The sequence below is a fragment of the Myotis lucifugus genome, unplaced genomic scaffold (assembly GCF_000147115.1).
Source record: "Myotis lucifugus unplaced genomic scaffold, Myoluc2.0 scaffold_1546, whole genome shotgun sequence".
NCBI lineage: Eukaryota > Metazoa > Chordata > Mammalia > Chiroptera > Vespertilionidae > Myotis > Myotis lucifugus.
In genome coordinates this window covers 11,226-32,590 of record NW_005872594.1, presented here as the reverse complement: position 1 = coordinate 32,590, position 21,365 = coordinate 11,226, and the positions used below count along the sequence as shown (strand labels likewise).

Here is a 21,365-nt window from a genome sequence, read left to right as displayed (position 1 = left end):
CGCAGCCCTGAGCAGGCACCCCTCACCTGGGCTGGGTAGGCGGCTGAGAAAGAAAAACTGCGGGTTGGGTTAAGCCACTGAAGATTGTGGGAAACGGTAGATCCATTACAGCAGCTGTTACACCTCCTGGCGACACAGCAGGCCTGGCATCTGCCCTCTCCTCAGACCTTCTTGTTTGGATGAAGCAAAAAAAGAACTGGAGCCCTGGCCAGTTTGGCTCAGTGGATAGAGCATTGGCCTGTGGACTGAAGGGTCCTGGGTTTGATTCCAGTCAAGGGCACATGCTCGGGTTGTGGGCTCGATCCCCAGTAGGGGGGCGTGCAGGAGGCAGCCAATCAGTGATTCTCTCTCATCATTGATGTTTCTATCTCTCCCTCTTCCTTTCCCTCTGAAATCAATAAAAATATTATTATGAATCTTATGAGTTATTTATTAAAAAAAAAAAAGAATTGGAGGGAGGACTGCCCCTGGCATCAAAAGAGAGACCAAAGCAGCAAACAAGGCCAGGCCGGGTGGGGGCCAGCCTGGAGAATTCCCTGCTGGTGGCCGGACGCTGTGTGTGTATCGTGAGGTCCTGGGGGTGCTGGCCCCCCCCAGGGGGATCGCAATGGTTGAGGTCAGCATAGTAAACGCAGGGAACAGTAAGGGCAGAGCAAGAAGAAATACGTCTCTCAGAGGAGGCCAGGGGCCCCCCACCCATCTCCGTGGGGAGAGCTGAGTGAGCTCTGGGGCTTCTTGCGCACACGCCCCTCCCTGAGCCCGCACAGTCGGAGGCGGAGAAGGAGGCGGCCCGGGAGAGGAAGGACAGAACGGAGTGTCCTTGCCCATCTCCGTCCGCTCGGTCTGCTCGCCTGCCCTTGAAGACTCATTTCAAACCTCGCCTCCTCTGTGAGGCCTTCCCCGGCCTCTGTGGGTACAGCTGTGGCTGCTCCATCCGTGCTCCACGTGTGGTGCCCAGACTCAGCCTCAGCCGCCCCCATGTCGGTCACAGTTGTGGGCACCTGAGGCCGCCGTCGTGTCTTCGTGTCCCCGGGCCTGGTAGAGGCACCTGGTCCAGACCAGGCTGACACGGCTGGTGCCTGAGTCCACAAAGGAGCGATGGCGAAGGGAGCCGAACCCGGAGCAGAGGAACCAACACTCAGAACCCACACTGCGTGTCTGCGCGGCCGCGTGGGCCTTCTCTAGTTCCTACCTCGGGTACCAGGACCAATCCAGTGACAACGTGTTCACACGACTTTTATTGCTGACGGCCATTGCTGGGGGCTGGGGGAGGTCACGCTGCCCGCCCTCCACCCCCAGCCTTCATAGCACGTGGCCAGCCCTCCAGCGCTGCCCAGCCACTCGCCACTCCACCTGCTCTTCCAGGCAACCTCCCGGAGCGGCTGCCTGCCATGGCTGGGTCGGGCGATCTGCTTGGGCCCTGCCTCTGGGAGCCGTACACCACCAGACAGGCCCAGGCCCGGTGAGGAGAACCGGACGGGAGGAGTGGGAGCGAGGCTGGGAGGTCCAGGCCTGGGGCTGCCATGGAGGCAGGTGCCCTGAGGGCTCGCAGGGCCGGGCAGGGGAGCATTCAGAAGAGCCGTGGGGAGGGGGACCCTGGGGGCAGTGTCCGCGTCCTCTCCATGGCAACGTTCATGTCAGTGTTATGTTTCGGAAACAGCTGAGAGATGGAAATGGAGAAAGCGGAGAAAAAGCTCCGAAGTCCCCAGACGGCTTCCCCGCCTCCGGGGCCCAAGGAGGAGCAGCACCCATTCCTCATGCCCCGGGCGGAGCCCTGAGTGAGCGCCAGGTGGCTCTCTCTGCCCTTGGTCCGCCCCCTTTCCGAGGTTCACCTCCCTGAGGAGGCACAGGAGCCCCGCAGCCCCGGAGGCCGGGAACCTGCCCCAGCCCCGGGGAGGCTCGGCCCGTGGGCCCTCGGAGCTCTGAGCGTGACCGATGCTCGCTCTCCTATCTGCAGGCATTTGGGGAGAGTCTTTAAAAATACATCCAACTCTGTTTCTTAAATATAAAAATAAAGTCAAGGCCACACCCAACCGCTGTGACCAAACACGATCGGTGACCCCTGTCTCCCGGGTCAGCCCGGCCGGCGCGGCCACGCTCTACACACAGCGCCGTGGGTAGGCAGGGGGCAGATGCTGGCGATGCCAACGGAGCATCCTCCTGCCAGGGACGGCGGGCGCTCGGACGAGACCGTCACCACCCCGGACGTGCTGGTGTCACCGGGCTGCCGGCGGCTGCGTGTTCTGGGCCAGAGGGGCGACAATTCCCGATGTGACCTTCCAGGCCCTTCCCGGCGCTTCTCCTCCGCAGGACACACCTGTGGGTGTCTCCAGGCGCCACACTGTGGTTCCCAGGTGTCCAGCCTGGGGTTTGGGAAGAGCTGACCGCCCTCCTGGTTTCTGAAGATCTTGGGAGAGCAAGCACATGCAAGCACATGCATGCACAACCCACACGTGCACACATGCATGCACACAACCCCAAGCACACACACACGCACGCACACACGCACACACACATTGCATGTCCGCTGAGCAGCAGGCAGGGAGCAGCGGAGAAGGGCCCGGTGGCCTGAGCCAGGTGCCGCATGGCCGGCCTCGCAGCCTCCAGCAGCGGGTGAGGTAGGCAGGCCGCTCAGGGCTTCCGGAGGCGCACCTCGCTCTGTGGGGGAGGGACACAGGGGAGGCTGAGCCGGGGCCCACGAGCCAGACACGGCGGCTCAGAGCCTCCACTCAGCCCGCCTGTCGGCTGGCGGCCCTCGGAGAGGAGGGAAGGGACAGCCATGGCGGCGGGTTCTGAGCCCCGGTGGCTCCCCTGTCCCCTCTGAGCGCCACTGTCCTGCCCTCAGCAGGCAGAGCACCGGCCTTCCAGCTCAGACACTGGCCCGGGAAGGGAGGGCTGGCTCAGCTGGAGGGGTGAACCTCCACTTCCTGACACCCCCATTCCGCCAGGGACCCACTTCCAGGAGGGGAGCCCTCCCTCCTCCCTGGACCCCTCCCCCGTCCCCCAGCTGTCCGTGGCCTGTGTGATGCACAGTGCGCCCCCCCATCCCGGGGAGAGGAGCAGCACTGGCCACACCCCCGCAGGCCCACCCCCTGAACCCTCGGACCCTGCTCTGCTCAAGGACGAGGAGTGCAGAGTACCTATCGCGGGGCTGGCCCAGGGTGTGACCCCTGTCCTGTCCTGTCTTCTGCACTTTGTGACCCCCTAGTAGGGGGACGTGAGGGGCCCGCTGAGAGCGGGGAAGGGGCCCTCTCCCGGTGCCCCTGTGGGCGCTGCCCCGCCGGCAGTGCCCCGTAGCCTCACCTCCATCTTGCTGTATATCCAGGGCAGGAGCTCCGTCACTTTGGTGTACACGCCGGGCTTGTTCCTCTGGCCGCAGCCCGTCCCCCAGCTGGTGACCCCTGCCAGGTACCAGCGGCCGTTCTGCTCGCAGACCAGGGGACCCCCGCTGTCCCCCTGTGAGGAATACACGCATCAGCAGAGCGGGGGAGGGGCCTTGTGCAGGAAGCTGGGCACCCGATTCCCCTCTGATCAGCACCTCCGCCGCCCCCACGGCCCTGGGTCCCGGAGCCTGAGCCCCACCCGGAGCAGCTCACCTGGCAGGAGTCGCGGCCGCCCCGCAGGTCCCCCGCACACATCATCCTGGGGGTGAGGTAGCTGTCGTAGACCAGGAAGTCGTTGCACTTCCTGAAGTCGATGAGGCCGACCTGCACCTCCCTCAGGAAGGGGGAAGTCTTCTCTTCAGGGAGTGGGGGGGGGGGTCAGATGTCAGCTTCCGGCCTTCCAACTGCCCAGGACCCCAACTCAGCCCCTCGGCGTGGAAGGCACCATCCCTGGGGTTGGCCGCCCAGACATGTGCACACACACACACCCTCACGCCAGACACAGCTCACTACACGTGACAAAGACAGACGGACACAGACACGCAGCCTCTCAGTCTGCCTAGCATGCTGCATGGTGCTTTTCCGTGCTCAAAGCGCCATCCCCCAGGGCCCTCCCTTTGTTTCCAGTAACTACGGGCTGGAGGAGGTGTAGCTGGCCCATCTGCAGATGGAGACGGCCAGTCACCCAGCTGGTCAGCCCGGGAGCCGAGGTCAGAAAGAGCAGCTCCCCGGCCAGGCACACTGAGCAGGGGAGCCCGGCCTGCGTCTCATGGGGGGCGGACAGGCCTGGGCGGTCTCCTGCGCCTAGAAACAAACCTACAGGGCCAGCATCAGACCAGGCCGCTCTGGGACCAACGTCAGACCAGGCCGCTCTGGGACCAGCATCAGACCAGGCCGCTCTGGGACCAACGTCAGACCAGGCCGCTCTGGGACCAGCATCAGACCAGGCCTCTCCGGGGCCGCGATGGGCGCTTCCTAACCTGGGCGGGCACAGGCGCAAGCAGGCAGGTTGCCATGCAAACCGCCGTGCCAGCACCCTCCCACCAGGAGGGACGGCCGCCGCTTCCTCGCCAATGGCAGCTGCAGACCCCGTGTGGCCACAGCCCCAGACGAGATGACTCAGGGACCCGATCACAGACCTGCTCCCCAACAGCATCCGCTCTAGAGACAGCTCCCCTGAAACCCAAGCCCCAGGCCCTGTGCTGAGTCCTTCCCGACGCCCCTGCTGGGAGGCGCCCTGGCTCTCCGTGGCGAGTGTCCCACTCGGGCAGGAGCAGAGCCCCTCCTGTGCGGTTCTAGAAGTTTCACGGTGGTCTTAGCCGGAGGGCACGGTCACATGACTGCTTTGACGTACACACAGGTCACACAGTCCCACCCAGGCCCATGAGGTCAGAGACCCAAACCCTCGTTAGCTAGGCCCTTACCTACCTACCCGGCACGTCACCCCACACACTGCACACACACACACACACACACACACACACACACACACACACACGGCACCCGCACAGGCACACACACGCACACAGCCTAGCACCCCCGCCTCTCACCATCTGTCTCCCTGGTCTTGCCAAAGCCCGTGATCCAGCAGGTCTCATTGAGGCTGAAGGTCTGTCCGTGCATGGGGAGGCAGGCCGGGTGGATGTGAGCTGCAAGGGGACCGCACGTCAGCGGAGGCACCGAGCTCTCGGTAGGGGGGTGGGGGGGATGGGGGCGGGGGGAGCGGGGGTGGGGGGGAGGGACGAGGGACTAATGTCCCAGGAGCCTTTCCCAATCCCCAGAGCAGTTCTGAGTCTTCCGGGGCTGGCACTGACCCATCACTTTATTTTTTCTTCCTTTCTTTTTTAATCCTCACCCGAGGATATTTTCCCATTGATGTTAGAGAGAGTGGAAGAGACAGGGAAAGACAGAGAGAAATATCGATGTGAGAGAAGCACACTGATTGGTTGCCTCCTGCATGCACCCTGACCAGGGCCTGGGTCGGAGAGAAGCCTGCGAGCGAGGTACATGCCCTTGACCAGAATCGAACCCGGGACCCTTTGCTCCACAGGCCGACGCTCTATCTGCTGAGTCAAACCGCCTAGAGCCAATCACTTTATCTCGACCCCCTAGTCCTCAGGGTGCTACCAGAGTTCCCCAAGCATCCTGGTGCCAGGGGGTGCCATGTGGGCAGAGGTCTATGCCTTGGACCAAAAGGATCCTGGGTGACGGGGGTCTCTACCCCCGAGGGTGGCTCTCCTGCCCGTCTCTCCCCTGCCTGTCCCTCAGAGCAAGGAGCAGTCGCAGGCTACGTCCAGTGTGATGGCCACGCTGTCTCGGGGCGTGCTCAGCCTGGTCTGGGGGGCCCCTGCCGGTGGCCGGTGGCCGGGACCCGAGGCTCTCCCTCCGGGTCAGTCAGCCTCTCCCGGCAGGAAGGGAGCCCTCCAAGGCTCAGGCCACAGCACCGCTGCTCACTCCTCCCGCCTCAGAGGCAATGAGCAGGTGCGGGGCTGCTGTGGGTCACTCCGTGCCTCCTCTGAGGATGCTCTTCCTCAGGCCGCGGGGCACTGACCACCACCTCCCGCTCCCGAGAAGACAATGTGCACGGATACATGTCTGCCGCGCTCTCAGCTGCTTTTGTTCACTGCAGCTTCCTGCACCGGGAATATAAATGCTCAGCAAACTTTGAAAGAAGGAGAGAGAAGGAGGGAGGGAGAATGAATTCTCCTATAGCTTGGCCAGCATGGCTCAGTGGTTGAGCCGTCAACCTATGAACCAGGAGGTCACAGTTCGATTCCCAGTCAGGCACATGCCCGGATTACAGGCTCTATCCCCAGTGTGGGGTGTGCAGGAGGCAGCCAGTCAATGGTTCTCTCTCATCATTGATGTTTCTCTCTCTCTCTCTCTCTCTCTCCTCTCTCCTGTCTCACCTCTCCCTTCCTATCTGAAATCAATAAAAAACATATTTTAAAGAAAATTCTCTTATAAACTGGGCTTTGCACATTGGCATCTAACATACCTGTCTGCCCTCAGAGTAAACAAACAAGAAATAAGTGAAGGGATAGTATCAATTATTAACAAAATATGCAAAACACCATCTCTTAAAATATACTGTCCCTATTTTTGCAACACAGAGTCTGGAACATCTGTAACCGTTACACATCCCGCTAATCTTATGGGGAAACTAAGTTTCCCAGTGAGTTTCCATGAGTTTTCTCCGATCGCTCTGTGACCGCAAGGTGCGTGGCCTGCGTGTGGCCGACGGGACCTGCTCTGATTTCTAAGCCAAGGGTCAGGTCCAGGGTCTGACTCCAGGACGGCCCCACCGGGGCTGTGAGTCCTCCGGGCCTCACAGAACGTGGAGACGGCTTTATGGTGTCAGAAAGGCCTGTTCCGGCCCTGCAGACTCGCTGCCCCTTTCCTGTGTGTACGGGGGCAGGGAGGGGCAGGGGCACCGCAGACAAGGCTGGAGGAGCCGGAGGAGGATGGAGGTCTCCCCACAGGAGGCTGTGGCTCGGGGCGGGGGTAGTTCTGGGTCAGGCCTGGCCAGCTAGGCTGCACCAAGGTTCCCTCCTCCTCGCCCCACCCTGCTGAGCTCGCTCACTGCTCTGACTCACCACCCGCCTCCGGAGGTGACGTGCAGGAGAGGCAGCCGACAGCCCAGAGCACAGGCATGGCCAGACGGACCAGAGCCGCCCAGGCTCCCGGCAACCCGGCCCACTGAGCCAGCCTTCCTCGGAGAGCCTGCCTGTCCCGCCTGCCCCCACTGGGCCCATGGCTCCCCCCCGACACCCCCCGGCACCCCACCTTCAGCCCCCTGGCTGTCCGCTCCATTTGCACTGGCAGCCCCGGAGCCCACTCCGAAGCGGGCACTCCGCAGGCGCAAGTGAACGGCCGAGTGAGTGCGTTCGTGCGTGGCGCCCTCCTCGGTCCCCTGAGAACGTCAGTGGCGTCTCCTCCTGTGCCCCATTGGTCCTTAGCCCCCACCGCATGGCAATTGGTTGGTGGCATCTGACTCCCAGGTGTCCCCCGCCGGCCAGCCCCGCCGCCCGCAGCTGAGTGGGAAGAGCGTTGCCGGGGAGTCGGACCACCGGCCGGTCCTGGAGCTGCCGCCACCGCTCCCTCTCCTCCATGTAAACTACGCTGACGACAGACCTGCCCCGCAGGACCGGCTGTGCAGAGCCAGCGCGATCACGGCTGTCACACGCCTCCCAGTGCCTGCCCCTCGCGAGGCTCCGTGACTAACGGGGAAAACATGCGACCTGTTTGTTAGGGATCCTATGATATCGCACCCAAGCCCTGGCCCGGCACTAGCTTGCCATGTAAGCTGTGCCATCCGGGCAAACTCCTTTCCCACCTCTGGGCCTCAGTTTCCCTAATTGTAACACAACGATGTCCCCTTAAGTGCCCTCTGCGCCCGACTCCACACACTGAAGCTCTGCCCACCCCATGGGCTGGCCGATGCTGCCAGGGCGAGGGCTGCGACGAGCCAGCCCGGGTGTGACGGGCATTGACTCACGCACCGGACAGGGCCAGGGGCTTGGAGAGGCGCATGAGGGCGATGTCGTAGTCGTCCTGCTCGTCGGAGTAGTTGCCGTTGATGATGATCTGGGAGATGGCGGCCGCCTCGGGCAGCTGCTGCAGGTTGTTGGTGCCGGCGTACACCTTCCAGCCCTCCAGGATCTTCTCCCGGGTCCTGCAGGGCCAGAGGGGAGCCAGCCCCGTCACCTCCCGCCAGCCCCCCGCAGGGCGGCACGTGCTACCCAGGAGCTGCGCTGCGGGCCCCCGCCTGGCGGCAGGAGGATGGGGGACGTGGCCCCCGGAGGCGCCCTGTCTCAGCTCAGGGGTGCAAAGCAATGCCCCTCGCCCCCAAGCCATCCCGAGCCTGCACCTGCACCCTCCAACGGACAGGGAGGGGCCGAGCAGGGTCTCTGGGAGCAGTGACCCCCTGTCTCCTCTGCACGCCCCCAAAGATCACGTCAGGGGGCAGTACACATCTCAGTATTACTGTCCTCAGTAGAAGCAGAGGTCTAGGCAGGACAGAGTGGCCGCTGAGGACTCACTGCTGGGCAGGGTGCTCGCAGCGGCTCTCCAGCCATTCCCTGCCCACCGCTCACGGACACGCCTGGCTGCCACTCCGACCCCTCCCCCAGCCCTCAGTTCCCCAGACAGTGTCCTGACTCCCCAGGCTCCTCTCCTGTAAGTTCTGGTTCCAGGAACCGGCAGCCAGGAGCCCAGCGCCTGGCCTTCAGGGCAGGCTCCTCCTGTCTCCTCGCTCTCCCTGGGGCCACCAAGCAAAAGCATCATCTGAGGCTGGGCCTGATGCAGAACAGACGCCCAGGACCAAGGGCCCCTGGAGAGGGGAGGGCGGCCTCACCCCAGTCCTTCCGGTGACCCTGAACCCCGCAGCCTCGCATCACCTGCCCCTCGGCACTTACACAAAGAAGCAGTGGGCAGCCGTGAGCACCCACTGGGAGTCGATCAGTGTGCCCCCGCAAATGTGGGTGGTGCCATAGTGCAGGCTGACTTGCCAAGGCCACTTGCTCTCGGGGGCCAGTGCCCCTCCCACGATCCGCCCGGTCATGGCCCTCAGTCCGCAGTCTGGGGGAAGCAGAGAAGATGACCCGTGAGCGCTGCTTCTCTCCGAGCCCTGCCATGCTCCCTGGGCCCAGGGCAGGCTCGGGCAGCCCGGTCCCGAGGGCACCCACCCCCCGTGGGCAGCACTCTGCCCACTTAGTCTGATATGGCTGTGTTTCCTGCCAAGGCAGGAGCCCCCGTGGCGGCTAGCTTCCTGGGACCACCCAGCAGGAAGTTTGATCCCAGGCAGGTCCCTCTTTCCTCTGCCGCCTTCACTCTTCCTCAATTTCAACAAATGCCCAATAAGTGCCCGATATGCTGGGCCTGTGCCGGGCACGGTGGCGGGCATCGGGGTTGCCACGGGACATCTCGGGGCTGCTGTCAGGAGCTCAAGAAGCAGATCAATCTCCCATGACCCTCAGTTAATAGGCGCTGTGCTGGGATCGCCATTCCCTCCCTAAAACTAGCGGAGACATAAACTTCCCACGATGCACAGGTGGCGTGGTGCCCACGTGGTTCCTCAGTGGGTCAGTTCATGCTGTTGGGGGCCCTTCATCCCAGGGAACATTTCCCGGCATCTCCTGGAGTGAATCATCCCCCCAAAACCGTGGACAAGGAGGGCAGCCTTGGGGTCTGTGCAGATGGGCTCTTTCCTCTTTCGGGGGACAGCGTGAGGAACCAGAGTGTCTGGGTGGCACTCCGTCCCTAGCACCGCGTGCCCGGCCCGCTCAGAGGAGCACCCCACCTGGCCATTGCTGAGAACACAGTCCTCTCGGGGACCAATGACCAGCTTGGGCTTCGGGGTCAGACCCTAGGTCAGAGGTCAGCTCCTCCCCCACCAGAGGTCTGACCTTAAGCAAGTAAACACTTCCGTGTCTTTTCGGTGAGGGGGCAGTGATAGTGCCTGCCTCCCGGGAATCAAACTTGCTCATGCTTGTAAAGAGACAGCAAGCGCCTTGCACATACACCGCCAGGGGTGCTGGCTCTAGATCCAGGTTTCTGCCTGTGCCTAGAGGGGCAGTCAGTGGGCCGGCCCTGCTCTCCAGGCCGCTGCCCCCGCCCAGAACCCAGAACCCAGAACCCAGAAGTGCTTCTCTGGGGGAGCGAAGCTGCTGGGCTGAGGTCAGGGAAAGAGAAGGCCGGGTTGGAACTGTCCAGGTGCCTTCCAGGAACCCTGGCCTTGAAGCAGGCCTGCTGGCTAAGCCCCTCTTCCTGGCGGACCCCAGGCCAGCCGTGGTCCCCAGAGAGGCCCCACCTCCCTGCCCCGGATTCCCACCCCCACAGGCCACAGTCAGGAGGAGGAGCATCTTCTTACGGGAACACTGGAGAGAGACGTACCGCTGGGCAGGGCATTCAGATCTGAAGGAGGAAAGACAGAGGTGGGAAAAGGGCACATTAGCCACCTCTTCCAAGAAGCCTTCTCTGGTTGACTCGTGCTCAGCTCCTATCCCATTTCTTTTGCACAAAAACATGGAGATTCTGACCTTCTCCTTCGTGGTGGGAGGCCCCTCCAGTGCGCTCACCAGGAATGGAAACAGCTCAGTCAAACCCTCCCCACTCTCTCCACCCCCCCCCCCCTTTCCAGTGGTGGTTGCACACATTGACCAGATTCCCATCGTCTGAACTGGTGACTCTGTTGTCCCAGCTTCTTCCACAACAGAGCAGGCAGCCTAACCCTCCTCTGGCAGGTTCCATGATGCTCACCAGCAAAGGTGCCTGCAGATCACCTGGCACAGAGCAGGCACTGCCAGCAAAGGTGCCTGCAGATCACCTGGCATAGATCAGGCGCTGCCTGACACAAGGCAGGCACCAGGAGCAGCCGGCTCCTTTCCTTCCCTCCCACCCCTTCTCTGGGAGCCTTGCTTCTTCTCTCATCTCCCCTCTCCGGAGGTAGACACTGCCAGCTGGTGGAGTGCCCCCAGGCGCCCTCTTGGTGGGGTGGGACCGGGTGGGGCCGCAGTGCAAAGCTGACACCTGATGAGGAGGTTCAGGGGGAGGCCATGCCCCGCGGGTGGGCACCTGCTCCTGACCGCAGGCCCCTGGCACTTCCCCGCTGCTGCTCCCCCCCCCCCAAACCCTGCAGCAGGGTTTACTCCAAACAGCTGGCTGACGGCTGGCCCCCAAACTTACTAAGTGTCTCTGGCAACCAGGTAAACTCTGGGACACCCCTGACCCCATGGTGCTCTCTGCACAAGGAGTCAGGGGGCAGGTGGCGAATGAGTTCCGGTGCTGAGATGCTCCTGACACTCACATGGGCTCCCGGAAGCCGGATCTCAGAGAGGCCCAGGGAGAGGGGCTCCCTGACGTCACAGCCCCTGACCCCCCTCACTCCCGCTCACAGCCAGGCAGCTGGCCTGCCGCCTCACCTGTAGAGGCTTTCCTGGAGGGTGGAGTTGTATTTGGAGATGGAGAAGCTGCTGGTGGCACCCCTGTAGGCCACCTCGCCTGTCCTGTAAGCACTGCAAGGGGAGAAGGGAGAGGGGAGAGAGGAGAGGGGAGAGGGGAGAGGGGAGGGAGAGAGTGAGCCCTCTGATACAGGGTCCTCTTCCACCCCCTGATGGTCCTGGCCTGCCCTGTTGACGGGGAGGGGCTGGGGGGCAGGGGCTGTCAGGCTCCATAGGGTCTGACCCTGCCCACCTAACCCCGACTGCCCCCCTAGCCCTATAGTTGGCCCAGTTGGGATCACGCCAAGCCCTGCAGCCTCGGCCCCGCCTGGGAACTTGTTGGAAATACAGTCTCAGGCCCTGCCCCAGCCCTCCTGGACCAGGGATCTGGTCCTAGGGTGGAACAGGCTCTGTGGGGGACCCTGGCGCTTCACCTGAGACACGCTGACCTGGCCCTTTCCACCCGCACTGTGACCCGCGGACCTGCGGCGGCGGCGCCTCCCTGGACCTGCAGACCCAGACCCGGCACCTAAAGACTCTCATCAGCCCTGGCTGGTGTGGCTCAGTGGATAGAGGGTCCTATGGACTAAAGGGTCTGGCTTCAATTCTGGTCAAGGGCACATGCCCGGTTGTGGGCTTGATCCCCAGTTAGGGGGCGTGCAGGAGGCAGCCGATCCATGATTCTCTCTCGCCATTGATGTTTCTCTCTCTCTCCCTCTCCCTTCCTCTCTGAAATCCATAAAAACATATATTTTTAAAAAATGTCCACGGTCTCCTGACAAGAGCACCCAGACTCCCCTTCCCAGGTGGGAACGCTGAGCCGGAGGCAGGGACAGAGCTGGGTCTAAGTCCTCGTTCCCCAGCCTGGTTTTCTAGCAGCTTCTTCCACAGAGCGCCCTCAGTGAGGTCCTAAGCTCTTCTCCCCACAACCTCGCTCACATGGACAGACCCCAACATTACTTGACTTCAAGACACAGACCAAGAGGGAGCATGGAGGTGACCATGTGGCCTGCAAACTGGACCCCAGAAGGTCACATCTCCCCCACCCCCTCCTCCACCTCCTGGCGTCAGCCAGAGATTCATATGCCTTTCCCTGGCCGCACCTGCCCACCTCACTCCCATTTGGTGAGTTCAAGCCCGGGCCACCCCTACCACAGCTCAGAGTCCACTGAAGGGCTGCACAGCCTGAGCTTCCAGGTCCCAGAAGCGAGAAGCCTAGACCTGCCAGATGCCTGTGTCCTCAGGGGCTGCAGTGGCCACTCACTGTGAGGAAGGGCATGAGGGGCAGGGAACCACACAAGTGGGTCCTACTGCAGAGCTCCGGGCTGGCCGCATGGAAACAGCTGGCCCAGACGTGTGCGCCCCAGGGCCCCCGAGCTAGTGCCCTCAGCCCTGGTCCCCAAGAGTGATTTGAACATGAGATCTCTGCAAGGCGCCTGAGCTGCCCCTGCAAAGAGCTGAGCCATCCCTGAAGCCGGAAGGACCCCGGGTGTGGGGGAAGGGTTACCTCTCAAAGCCCAGCTGCTGGCAGGCCTTCACCGAGTAGGAGCTGTTCCAGCTGTCGCTGCAGATGGGGACCCACTGGTGGGAGGAGGCCGAGTAGACTCTGAGCAGAGACTTGTCCCAGTCAAACCTCACTGCAGGGCGAGAAGGGCAGAGGGGCCCTCAGCACCCAGGAGGCGCCACGTCTGGGGGGATGAGCTGAGTAAGGCTCTGAGAGGCACCTGTCCTGGACCCCTCGCTGAGGCCTGGGAAATGCCCGGGAGCTTGGCCCCGGAGGTGAGGGGCACCAGCCAGTGCTTAGAAGCCCATGACACGCGGTGAGGGCAGAGGCAGGGCAGGGGCTGGGGCGGGGCAGAGGGCTCTCCATCCAGCAGGATCTGGGCCATCACTGGGACAAGGGCAGGCGCTGCCAGGAGCTGCCACCCCGAGAGGCAGTGACGTGCCCAAAAGAGAGAGTGACAAGGGGGTGTGATCTATGATCCGACCGTGTCCTCACTAGACAGGCTCAGTCACAGATGGACACGGACATGGGCAGGACACATGTAAACGTGCAGGCAGAGTGGAGGGGCCCTGCCCCCACAGTCGTCCACATTGGGGCCACACACAGTCAGCCTGCAAAAGCCACTGAGAACCGGAGCTCAGCACCACCTCTGCGCTCATCTAGGCCGGCCACTAACAACGTGCCTCCCTGAAAGCACAGGGGGTGTCAGAGGTCACGTGCTGGGCAAAGAGGAGGGGCACATAGGCTAACGCCCAGAGAAGGTAAGCGATCTGCCTGCGTCACACAGCACTCAAGGCCAGGTTTCAAACACAAGCCTCCGGGACTAGAACCCAAATCCTCCAATTCACTGTCCATCACCCCCCATTCGAGTTTGCAGTCACCGGAGTGTGCACACTCACACATACACACACACATGCACACACATGCACACTCACGTACACACACATGTGCACTCGTGCACACACATGCACACTCATGTGCACACATGCACACCCAGCCTGCTCACCGCAGCCCAGCTCGTCACTCTTCAGCTTGCAGTCGGCCACGCCGTCGCAGCGCACAGCGTGCCGGGGGCAGCTCTCCACCGCCTCCTTGTACTTGATCCTCGTGTGGCCCCTCCAGAAGTAGACTGGAAAAGATGAAGCACAGAGCGCCGTCACCGCCAGCCCCACGGCGAGGAGACGCGGAGCAGCCCGAGGCCCGGGGTTCTGAGACACCGACCTGCAATCCCTCTCGAACTCTGGGGCTCTCGTCCCCCATCTGTATGGAGAAAAAGGCTACTCAGGAATGTTCCAGAATGCTCCAGAAAGCTCCTGCAAGCAGGGCAGCACCAGGCCGGCTTGAGCAGCCACCCAGAGAGAGAGAAGGAGAGAGAGGGAGGGAGGTGTGGACGTGGGGACTGCCCCGAGAGCTCCCCTGCCTGCTGCCGGCCAGAGCGGTGGCCAGGGCACCACTCCTCCAGGCCCAGAGCCCCTCCGCGCCCCTCGGCCTCCGTGCCTCTGCTCTGTAGGGTGAGGCAGAGACATGTCTAAGCACCTGCCTGCGCTCCACGGAGGGCCTTCGGCCTCAGGAGCTCCTGGGTGTCCTGTCTCCTACACTCGGTTCCTGCCCCACGACTTGTCGCTGTGCTTTTAAATATCTTCCCACTCAAAGAGCAACGGGAGATGCTGGTGCCCAAACGCACACGCTTCACAAGCCGTCTCCGCCTCACGGCTGACTCCCCGTCTCTAACCTGACTCCTCACCAGAGCTGTCAGTCCTCCGCCTGGACACACCGGCCCTGGGAGGCCAGGGAGACCGGCTCTGACTTCTCACCCGCCTGTCCCGGCCCTGACCCCACTTCCCCGCCCCACCATTCTCTCCACCCCCAGGGTGAAGGTCACCTGTGTGACCCCAGGATAAAGGTCAACCCGTGTGTCCCCCAGGATGAAGGTCACCTGTGTGACCCCAGGATGAAGGTCACCTGCGTGACCCCCAGGGTAAAGGTCACCTGTGTGACCCCCATGGGAAGGTTATCTGTGTGACTCCAGGGTGAAGGTCACCTATGTGACCCCCAGGTGAAGGTTATATGTGTGACCCCCAGGTGAAGGTTATATGTGTGACCCCAGGGTGAAGGTCACCTGTGTGACCCCCGGGGTGAAGGTCACCTGTGTGACCCCAGGGTAAAGGTCAACCCGTGTGTCCCCCAGGATGAAGGTCACCTGTGTGACCCCAGGGTGAAGGTCACCTGTGTGACCCCAAGGGTGAAGGTCACCTGTGTGCCCCCCAGGGTGAAGGTCACCTGTGTGACCCCCAGGGTAAAGGTCACCTGTGTGACCCCAGGGTAAAGGTCACCTGTGTGACCCCCAGGGTGAAGGTCACCTGTGTGCCCCCCAGGGTGAAGGTCACCTGTGTGACCCCCGGGGTGAAGGTCACCTGTGTGACCCCCGGGGTGAAGGTCACCTGTGTGACCCCCGGGGTGAAGGGGGTCCTGTGTGACTGCTCCTTCCAGGTTCAGACGCCAATCCCTCCTGATCTGCAGGATGTGCCTCTCCTCCATGCCCCACTACCCTCCCACGGCCTGTGCCCTAGATGGGCCATGGTCCCCTTGACGTGTGGGGAAAGCTCTGGGTGGGAGTCAGGCCTGGGCTCTAGTGTGACCCCCTCCCTGGTGCTGGCAGGATACGGGCCAGAGGACTGGGGCATGTGGGGGCACGCGGGAGCTATGCCAGGAGGCTCTTCCTAGGGCTCTCCGTGGATGGGGGGCGGGGGTCCCCTGGAGGTGCCTGTTGCGGGAACAGGAGGGAGAGCGGGTAGCAAGCCCCGAGCCCTGGACGAGGTTCATGTGGACCCACGTGGCGGGCTTACAGACACCGTGACAGCCACGCCTCCACCTCGTTGGGCCGGTGGGGAGTGAGGCTCAGGAAATTACTACCCTGCCCGGTCACCAGCTGGGCAGGCGCAGAGCCCGTGCTTCGGCAGGTCTGCATGGCACCGAAGCCGTGTTCTAACCAGCACACGGCCCCCCATCATGGCCCTCGCTCCAACGGCCCTGCCCCCCTCCCCCCACAGCTGGCCCTGAACAGCACCCCCAGCCTCCCTGCATTCCAGCTCTCTCACCCTGGCCAGGCGCACCCACGCGACACACAGGGGCTCTCTAGGCACATGAGGCAGGTGGCAGGGTGCGTGGGGAGAGGGAAGGGCTGCTCACAGAGAGAAGGGTGCCCCCCCCAGGCCCACTGTGCTGGGTTCGTAGCGGACCCCCTGACAGAGGGCCCGGGACACGTCCTGAGTGTCGTTTCCAAAGAGGGGAACTCCTCAACCCAGAACAACTTATCTCAGTGCCGGGAAACGCCCGAGACTTCTCCTGATCGGAGCGCTTGTGTTTGTTTTGTAATAACCAGCTTTTCCCAGGGGGATGTTGTGCCAGGCCTTGTGCCATATCTCACTGATTCCTCATCGCCCGTGAAGTCTTTACGAGACTTTCCTGGCCACACAGTAAGTTGAATGAATGAGTGAATGAATGAATGAGTGAACAAATGAATTTCATCTAATTTAAAGATGCAGAAGCTGAGCTCTGAGTGGTGCACCAACCTGCCCAGGGAGCGGCTCAGGGGGAAGGACAGGGCCGGAAGCCCAGGCTTCTCTGACTCCCCACACTCATAACCCGGGCTTCAGAGGGGCCTGGGGGCACCGTGTCGGAGGCTGTTTGCAGTGGTGGCCTCCGTGTTCCTGCTGTGCCCCAGCACCCCCACCATGGCCACATACCCCCCATGGTGCACCCCCCCACAGCACTGCCCCCCCCATGGCGCATGCTCCCCGGCCTGTCCACTCACAGAGCAGGATGAGGGAAGCCACCAGCACGATGAGCAGCAGGACGCACCCGATGAGCGGCAGCCGCTTCTGGCCCTCCTGCCAGGAGAACTTGGGGGAGCGGGCACCTAGGGGCAGGCGGCAGTGGGAGGTGAGGGTGGGAGGGGCCTGCCCTGTGGGGTCTGGCTGGAGCCCGTGCCCTTGAGATGGGCACCCGACCCCCCTGTGCAGCCTCCACAGCGACTCCCCCTGCGGATCTGCTTTCCAGCCCCTCCCCACTTTGCATGAATGACTCCTTCTGGCCCCTCCCTGCCCAGTCCCCTGCTGCCCCCTGACCGTTCCCTTCCTCCCACGCATGGCCATCCAGGGCGCAGAGGAGGAGCGGCGAGCCAAGGCCGAGCCTTCCTCCCCCCACGGACGGCCCCCCTTCTCCTCCTGCAGCCGGCCCCTCACCTGGGGTCTCCCCGGCGGCCCTGGTGGCTGGTGCTGATGTGGCAGGAGAGGCCCGGGTGGGTGTGGCCCCCACGGGTGTTGCTCTGACCAGGTGCACTCTCCTCGGAGGGGATGCTGTGGAGGCCGGCCTGGCAGATGGTGACCTGCCGGACGGTGACCTGCTGGACGGTGACTTGCCGGATGGTGACCTGCTGGACGGTGACTTGCCGGACGGTTGCCTGCCGGACGGTGACATGCCGGACGGTGACATGCCGGGGGAGGACCTGGAAGGTGATGCCCGGGCTGGAGTCCTTGCCGGGGAAGCATTCTGAAATGGAGCAAAGGCGTCCCTCAGGTTGCATTCCTGCCAGCCACCCAGTTGCAAGCCCTCTGAGCTCCAGGGAACCGCTCTGAAGCAAGAGGCTGGAGGAACAGGGCCGGGGCAGGGGAGCAGGGCCACCCCATGGGGCAGGGGGGGAAGGGCCAGGGCAGGGCCGGGGCAGGGGGAATATGTGGGAAGACAGGAGGGTCCAGGGATGGAATGAGCCCAGAGTCCCAGCTCCCTTCAGTCTCTCCCTGTCCCAGGCCCTGCAGAGGTGGGCAGAGGGCAGTGCCATCTGCCTGGGGCGTGGGGGCACCTGCTTTGGCTCCACGTGTCTAAGGCCCCTCACAGGAGAGGCAGCTGGGCCGGCTCCTCCCCCAAAGGGGCCAAGAGCTGTGGTCCACGTGGAGGTGGTAACCAGCCCTCCTGTCCCCTCCACTCCTCTCCCTGCACCGGCCCCTTTCTTCTGTGTGTGTGTTGGCCTGTGACACTGGTCTTACCATGAGCTGTCATCAGGATGTGTGAACGGCACAGCTTAAGAAAAGCCCTGACTTACCTTACACCCCCCACTCTCAGTAACCCCAGAATTAACACAGCACGCCCACACACACACGCAGGGGTAGCATGCAGGCAACGGCACAGAGGGACACGGGAAGGCAGGTGCCGGGGGAGGAGAGGGTGCGGACGGGGCTGAGCCTCCTCCCTCGGACATGATCTGTAACCTCATCAGCTGCGGGCGCACTCATTTACCCATAGTTACCGAGGCGGGGGGGGGGCTCTAACTGCTTTCTGTGTATTTCCTCGTCTCGTCGCCAGAACAGCCCTGAGGTAGGGATTCTCATCCCCATTTTGCAGAGCAGAGCGACTAAGCAACATGATTAAGCTGGCGGAGCCCCGTGTGAGCCCAGGAAGGCAGGTTCTGGGGGCCCTGCCCTGCCCACTGGGCGGCTGCCTCTGAGGGGGGCCGCGTGAGATGGTGCAGCGCGGTCCCAGCAGGCGATGGAAGAGCACCGGCCGCTGCCCCCGGAGACCCGCTGCGCCTGCGCCTGCGCCCCCCCATGGCTACATCTGGAGGAGGGAGCCCGGTGGTCGGGCTGTGGGGAAGGCGTGCGCAGCCTCTGCTGGCCTCAAGCCCTGGTCTGCAGGACACCAGGCCCTTCACCAGTTTAGGCCCCTTCTCACCTCCCTCTGCCCCTGTGGAGACCTCTCCACCCCGCTCACCATCCCTGCCTCTCAGGTCCCCTCTAGAAGCCCCCAGAGCGCAGGGGAAGCTGGGAGCTGACCGGCCCAGGGGCCGCACCTGCCCTCACTGTCATTTCTGCGGAGCACTGACCGCCTGCTGAGATGGTCTCCGGGAGCCGCAGGAATGCGGGGGCTCAGCCTGCAGGTGAGCGGAGGGCACAGGGTCTGGGCCCCGCACCTGTCCCCTCCCTCCCCGCCCACGGAGCTGGACAGCCCTGCACGCCTCACTCAGCCCACCAGCTAGTAGAAGCCCTTCTCATGCAAACACCCAGCCCCAGGCAGCAGCTTCATCCCTCCCAGGCAGGCGGGTTGCATTCCATTTTATTTATTTTCTCTTCTAAGCGTCAGAGGTCGCTGATGTGGTCACTGCCTCATGTTTGTGGAGCCTGTGGGACGAATTCAAGGAGGAGCCGCTGTCCTGATCCCACACGCTGGTGAACGCGCACGACCTGATGCCCAGCAGCGGCAGGGACACACTCACGTGTGTTCAGGAACCTGAAGGGCGGCTGCTTGCCACGCTGAGCCCAGTGGACCAGAGCTCGGCCCCCTCCCCGGGCTGTGTAGGTTCCAGAGGATGAAAACACATCAGCCCCTGGAGGCCCCCAGGGAACGGGACGGGGGGGAGGGGGCAAGGAGAGCGGGCAAGGCCGTGTGGAAGGTGGCGGGCAGCCGCTGACCACAGGGGAGCCAGGCGGGCAGGCCGATCCTGGGCCACCAGCATGACCTGTGTGACCTTGGGACAGCCACTTAACGTTCCCTGTTCTTGTTCTCGATCTGGGGAGTAGGACGGGTGCTTCCGAGGGTCCACTGAGGTCAGCGGGAGAGCCCTGCCCGCCTGGCACACGGCAGCTGGGCGGGAGGGCCATTCCTCTCCCCCTTTGCACCGGCACCCCCAGCGCCAGCGAGCTGAGCGATGACGGCCACGGGGCATGACCAGAGGGCTGCTGGGCAGTGCCAGCTCAGCTTAGGGAGACGTGAGGGTGCCGGACAAAGGCCAGACTAAAACCCTTTGCACTCGTGCTGGCCGAACCTTGGCGTCTGCCTGGGACCTGGCATGTGGCCGTCTGCCTGCCAGGCCTTGGTCCCCGTTCTCACCCCGCGCCTTCCCCGGCCTCAGGGAGGGAGTTCCCTTCCCTCAAACAGGACAATGCTAGGAGCCCGGTGGTGTGGGAGCTCAACTCCTTCCATGTCTCGGCCTTGGGGGTCCTCCTCCAGCCCTGAGGATGGAAGTACCTTTTTACAGACGAGCAAACCCAACTCAGCGTGCATGCTCAGAATTACAGTCAGGAGTCAAGCCCACGCCCGTGTGCGGCCGAGGCCCCTGCCTTCTGTCAGCAGCCGGAGCCCATGCCGGGCTCACCTGCATTGGTGCCATGCCTGGAGGACTGGGCTGGGCCTTTGAGGGGCCGGGAGCACCTCGAGGAGCCTAGAGGGGGGCTGGGGTTCCCATAGGGATGCTGGTCTTGTGAACTTGCTGGTGGAACCAGAGTTGGGCCTGGTGACCTGCCAGGCTGGGCCAGGCGGGTGCAGGGAGTGGCAATATCAGCCCCAAGCCCCCGGGAGGTGGCTGGGACTCTGGCGGTGGCTTAGCCCCCACGCCGTGGCCTCCTCGTGTGCGGCAAGCCAGTCCCTGCGCAGAGCATCTCGGTGGCCGGTGGTGGTGAAGTCAGGACTTGGTGGCTATCAGCTGGGTGGCAGGGGTCTGTCTGTCTATCTGTTTGTTAAAGATGCTAGAAATGAAAACCGTGTGTTTAAATATGACTTCCCTCCCTAACTGGTTACCTTGGCAGGTAAGTTCCCCTTGAGAGAGGCTCATGCCTGTGTGGAGCAAGTCCTGCCTCCGCCACAGGGGACGCGGGTGGCGTGAGCAGCCGGGCTGAGCACGTGTGGCCGGATGGAGACAGCAGCCCATCGGGTGCTTCTCTCGGTCCCATTTCCACTTCCTGGTGGCTCTTTGTGGGGGAGAAGCCCATTGTACAGGTTTTGAAACTGAGGCCCAAAGTAGTTAGGAATGTTAGGAATGGCACATTCCCGTCTCAGGCCCGTGCCAGGGCTCGGGTTCTAACCAGGAGAAGCCGAGTCTGGACAACGGTGCCCAAGGGGCCCACAGTGTCCCTTCATTTCTGTGGGGCCTACAATTTGCCGTCAGCGTCCCCCGATTATTTCATCCGATTCTCACAAGGCTCCTGCGGAGCATGCCTGACGCCTTGAACTCAGCGGTGACCTTGTCGGGCTCTCAGAGTCTCTGACTGCACCTGAGCAGGACCCCACGGCCTGGTCCTGTCGCCCCATCGCGATGGCAGGAACAGAGAGCCAGCCCCAGGAGAGGGGCCTGAGGCAGGCAGGGCCTAGAGGAAGCTCAGAAGACTGGGGAGGCGGAGCAGTGGGAGGGGAAGTGGGTGGTGGGCCGGCACCGGGCACAGCAGGGGCACCAGGAAGGCAGAGGCCCTGGTGCTGGGTCTGCCCGCTCTACCTGCAGGCGGCCCACGACCCACCCACGGCCTCGACCAGCAGGAAGCAGGGAGGAGAGGCCTGGAAGGCGCCCTGGGGTCCCTCTCTCAGCTGGGAGACAGTGGGACATGGAAATGGGGCTGATCTTGAGCTCAGCCCCCGGGGGTCCAGAGGGGTGGTGAGTAGCCCCCGGCCAGGCTCTTTAAAACCGTTGGCTCAGAGCCTTGGAGCTCAGTGGCCCATTTAGTCTTCCAGGGTCTGGACATGTGGGGTGCGGGACTGGGGGGGGGGGAAGCTGGG

General features: G+C 63.1%; 1 protein-coding gene across 3 annotated transcripts; it reads right to left on the bottom strand.

The window, feature by feature from the left end:
- Positions 1–1,218: 1,218 nt before the first annotated feature.
- On the bottom strand, positions 1,219–17,373 carry TMPRSS13 (transmembrane serine protease 13). 3 transcript variants are annotated; one of them, XM_023748557.1, is made up of 13 exons: positions 17,072–17,373; positions 16,642–16,746; positions 14,049–14,087; positions 13,834–13,956; positions 12,831–12,960; positions 11,306–11,398; positions 10,255–10,298; positions 8,801–8,963; positions 7,886–8,058; positions 4,934–5,032; positions 3,597–3,734; positions 3,304–3,456; positions 1,219–2,658 (listed from the first exon to the last, which is right to left on the bottom strand). In XM_023748557.1, the coding sequence occupies exons 1-13, from the start codon at positions 17,319–17,321 to the stop codon at positions 2,075–2,077; spliced, it is 2,094 nt and encodes a 697-aa protein (XP_023604325.1). In that variant the 5' UTR covers positions 17,322–17,373; the 3' UTR covers positions 1,219–2,074. The 3 variants fall into 3 exon arrangements, with proteins under 3 accessions (XP_023604325.1, XP_023604326.1, XP_023604327.1); XM_023748559.1 differs by having other exon boundaries at positions 2,498–2,658; positions 3,597–3,739; XM_023748558.1 differs by lacking the exon at positions 3,597–3,734.
- Positions 17,374–21,365: the final 3,992 nt, after the last annotated feature.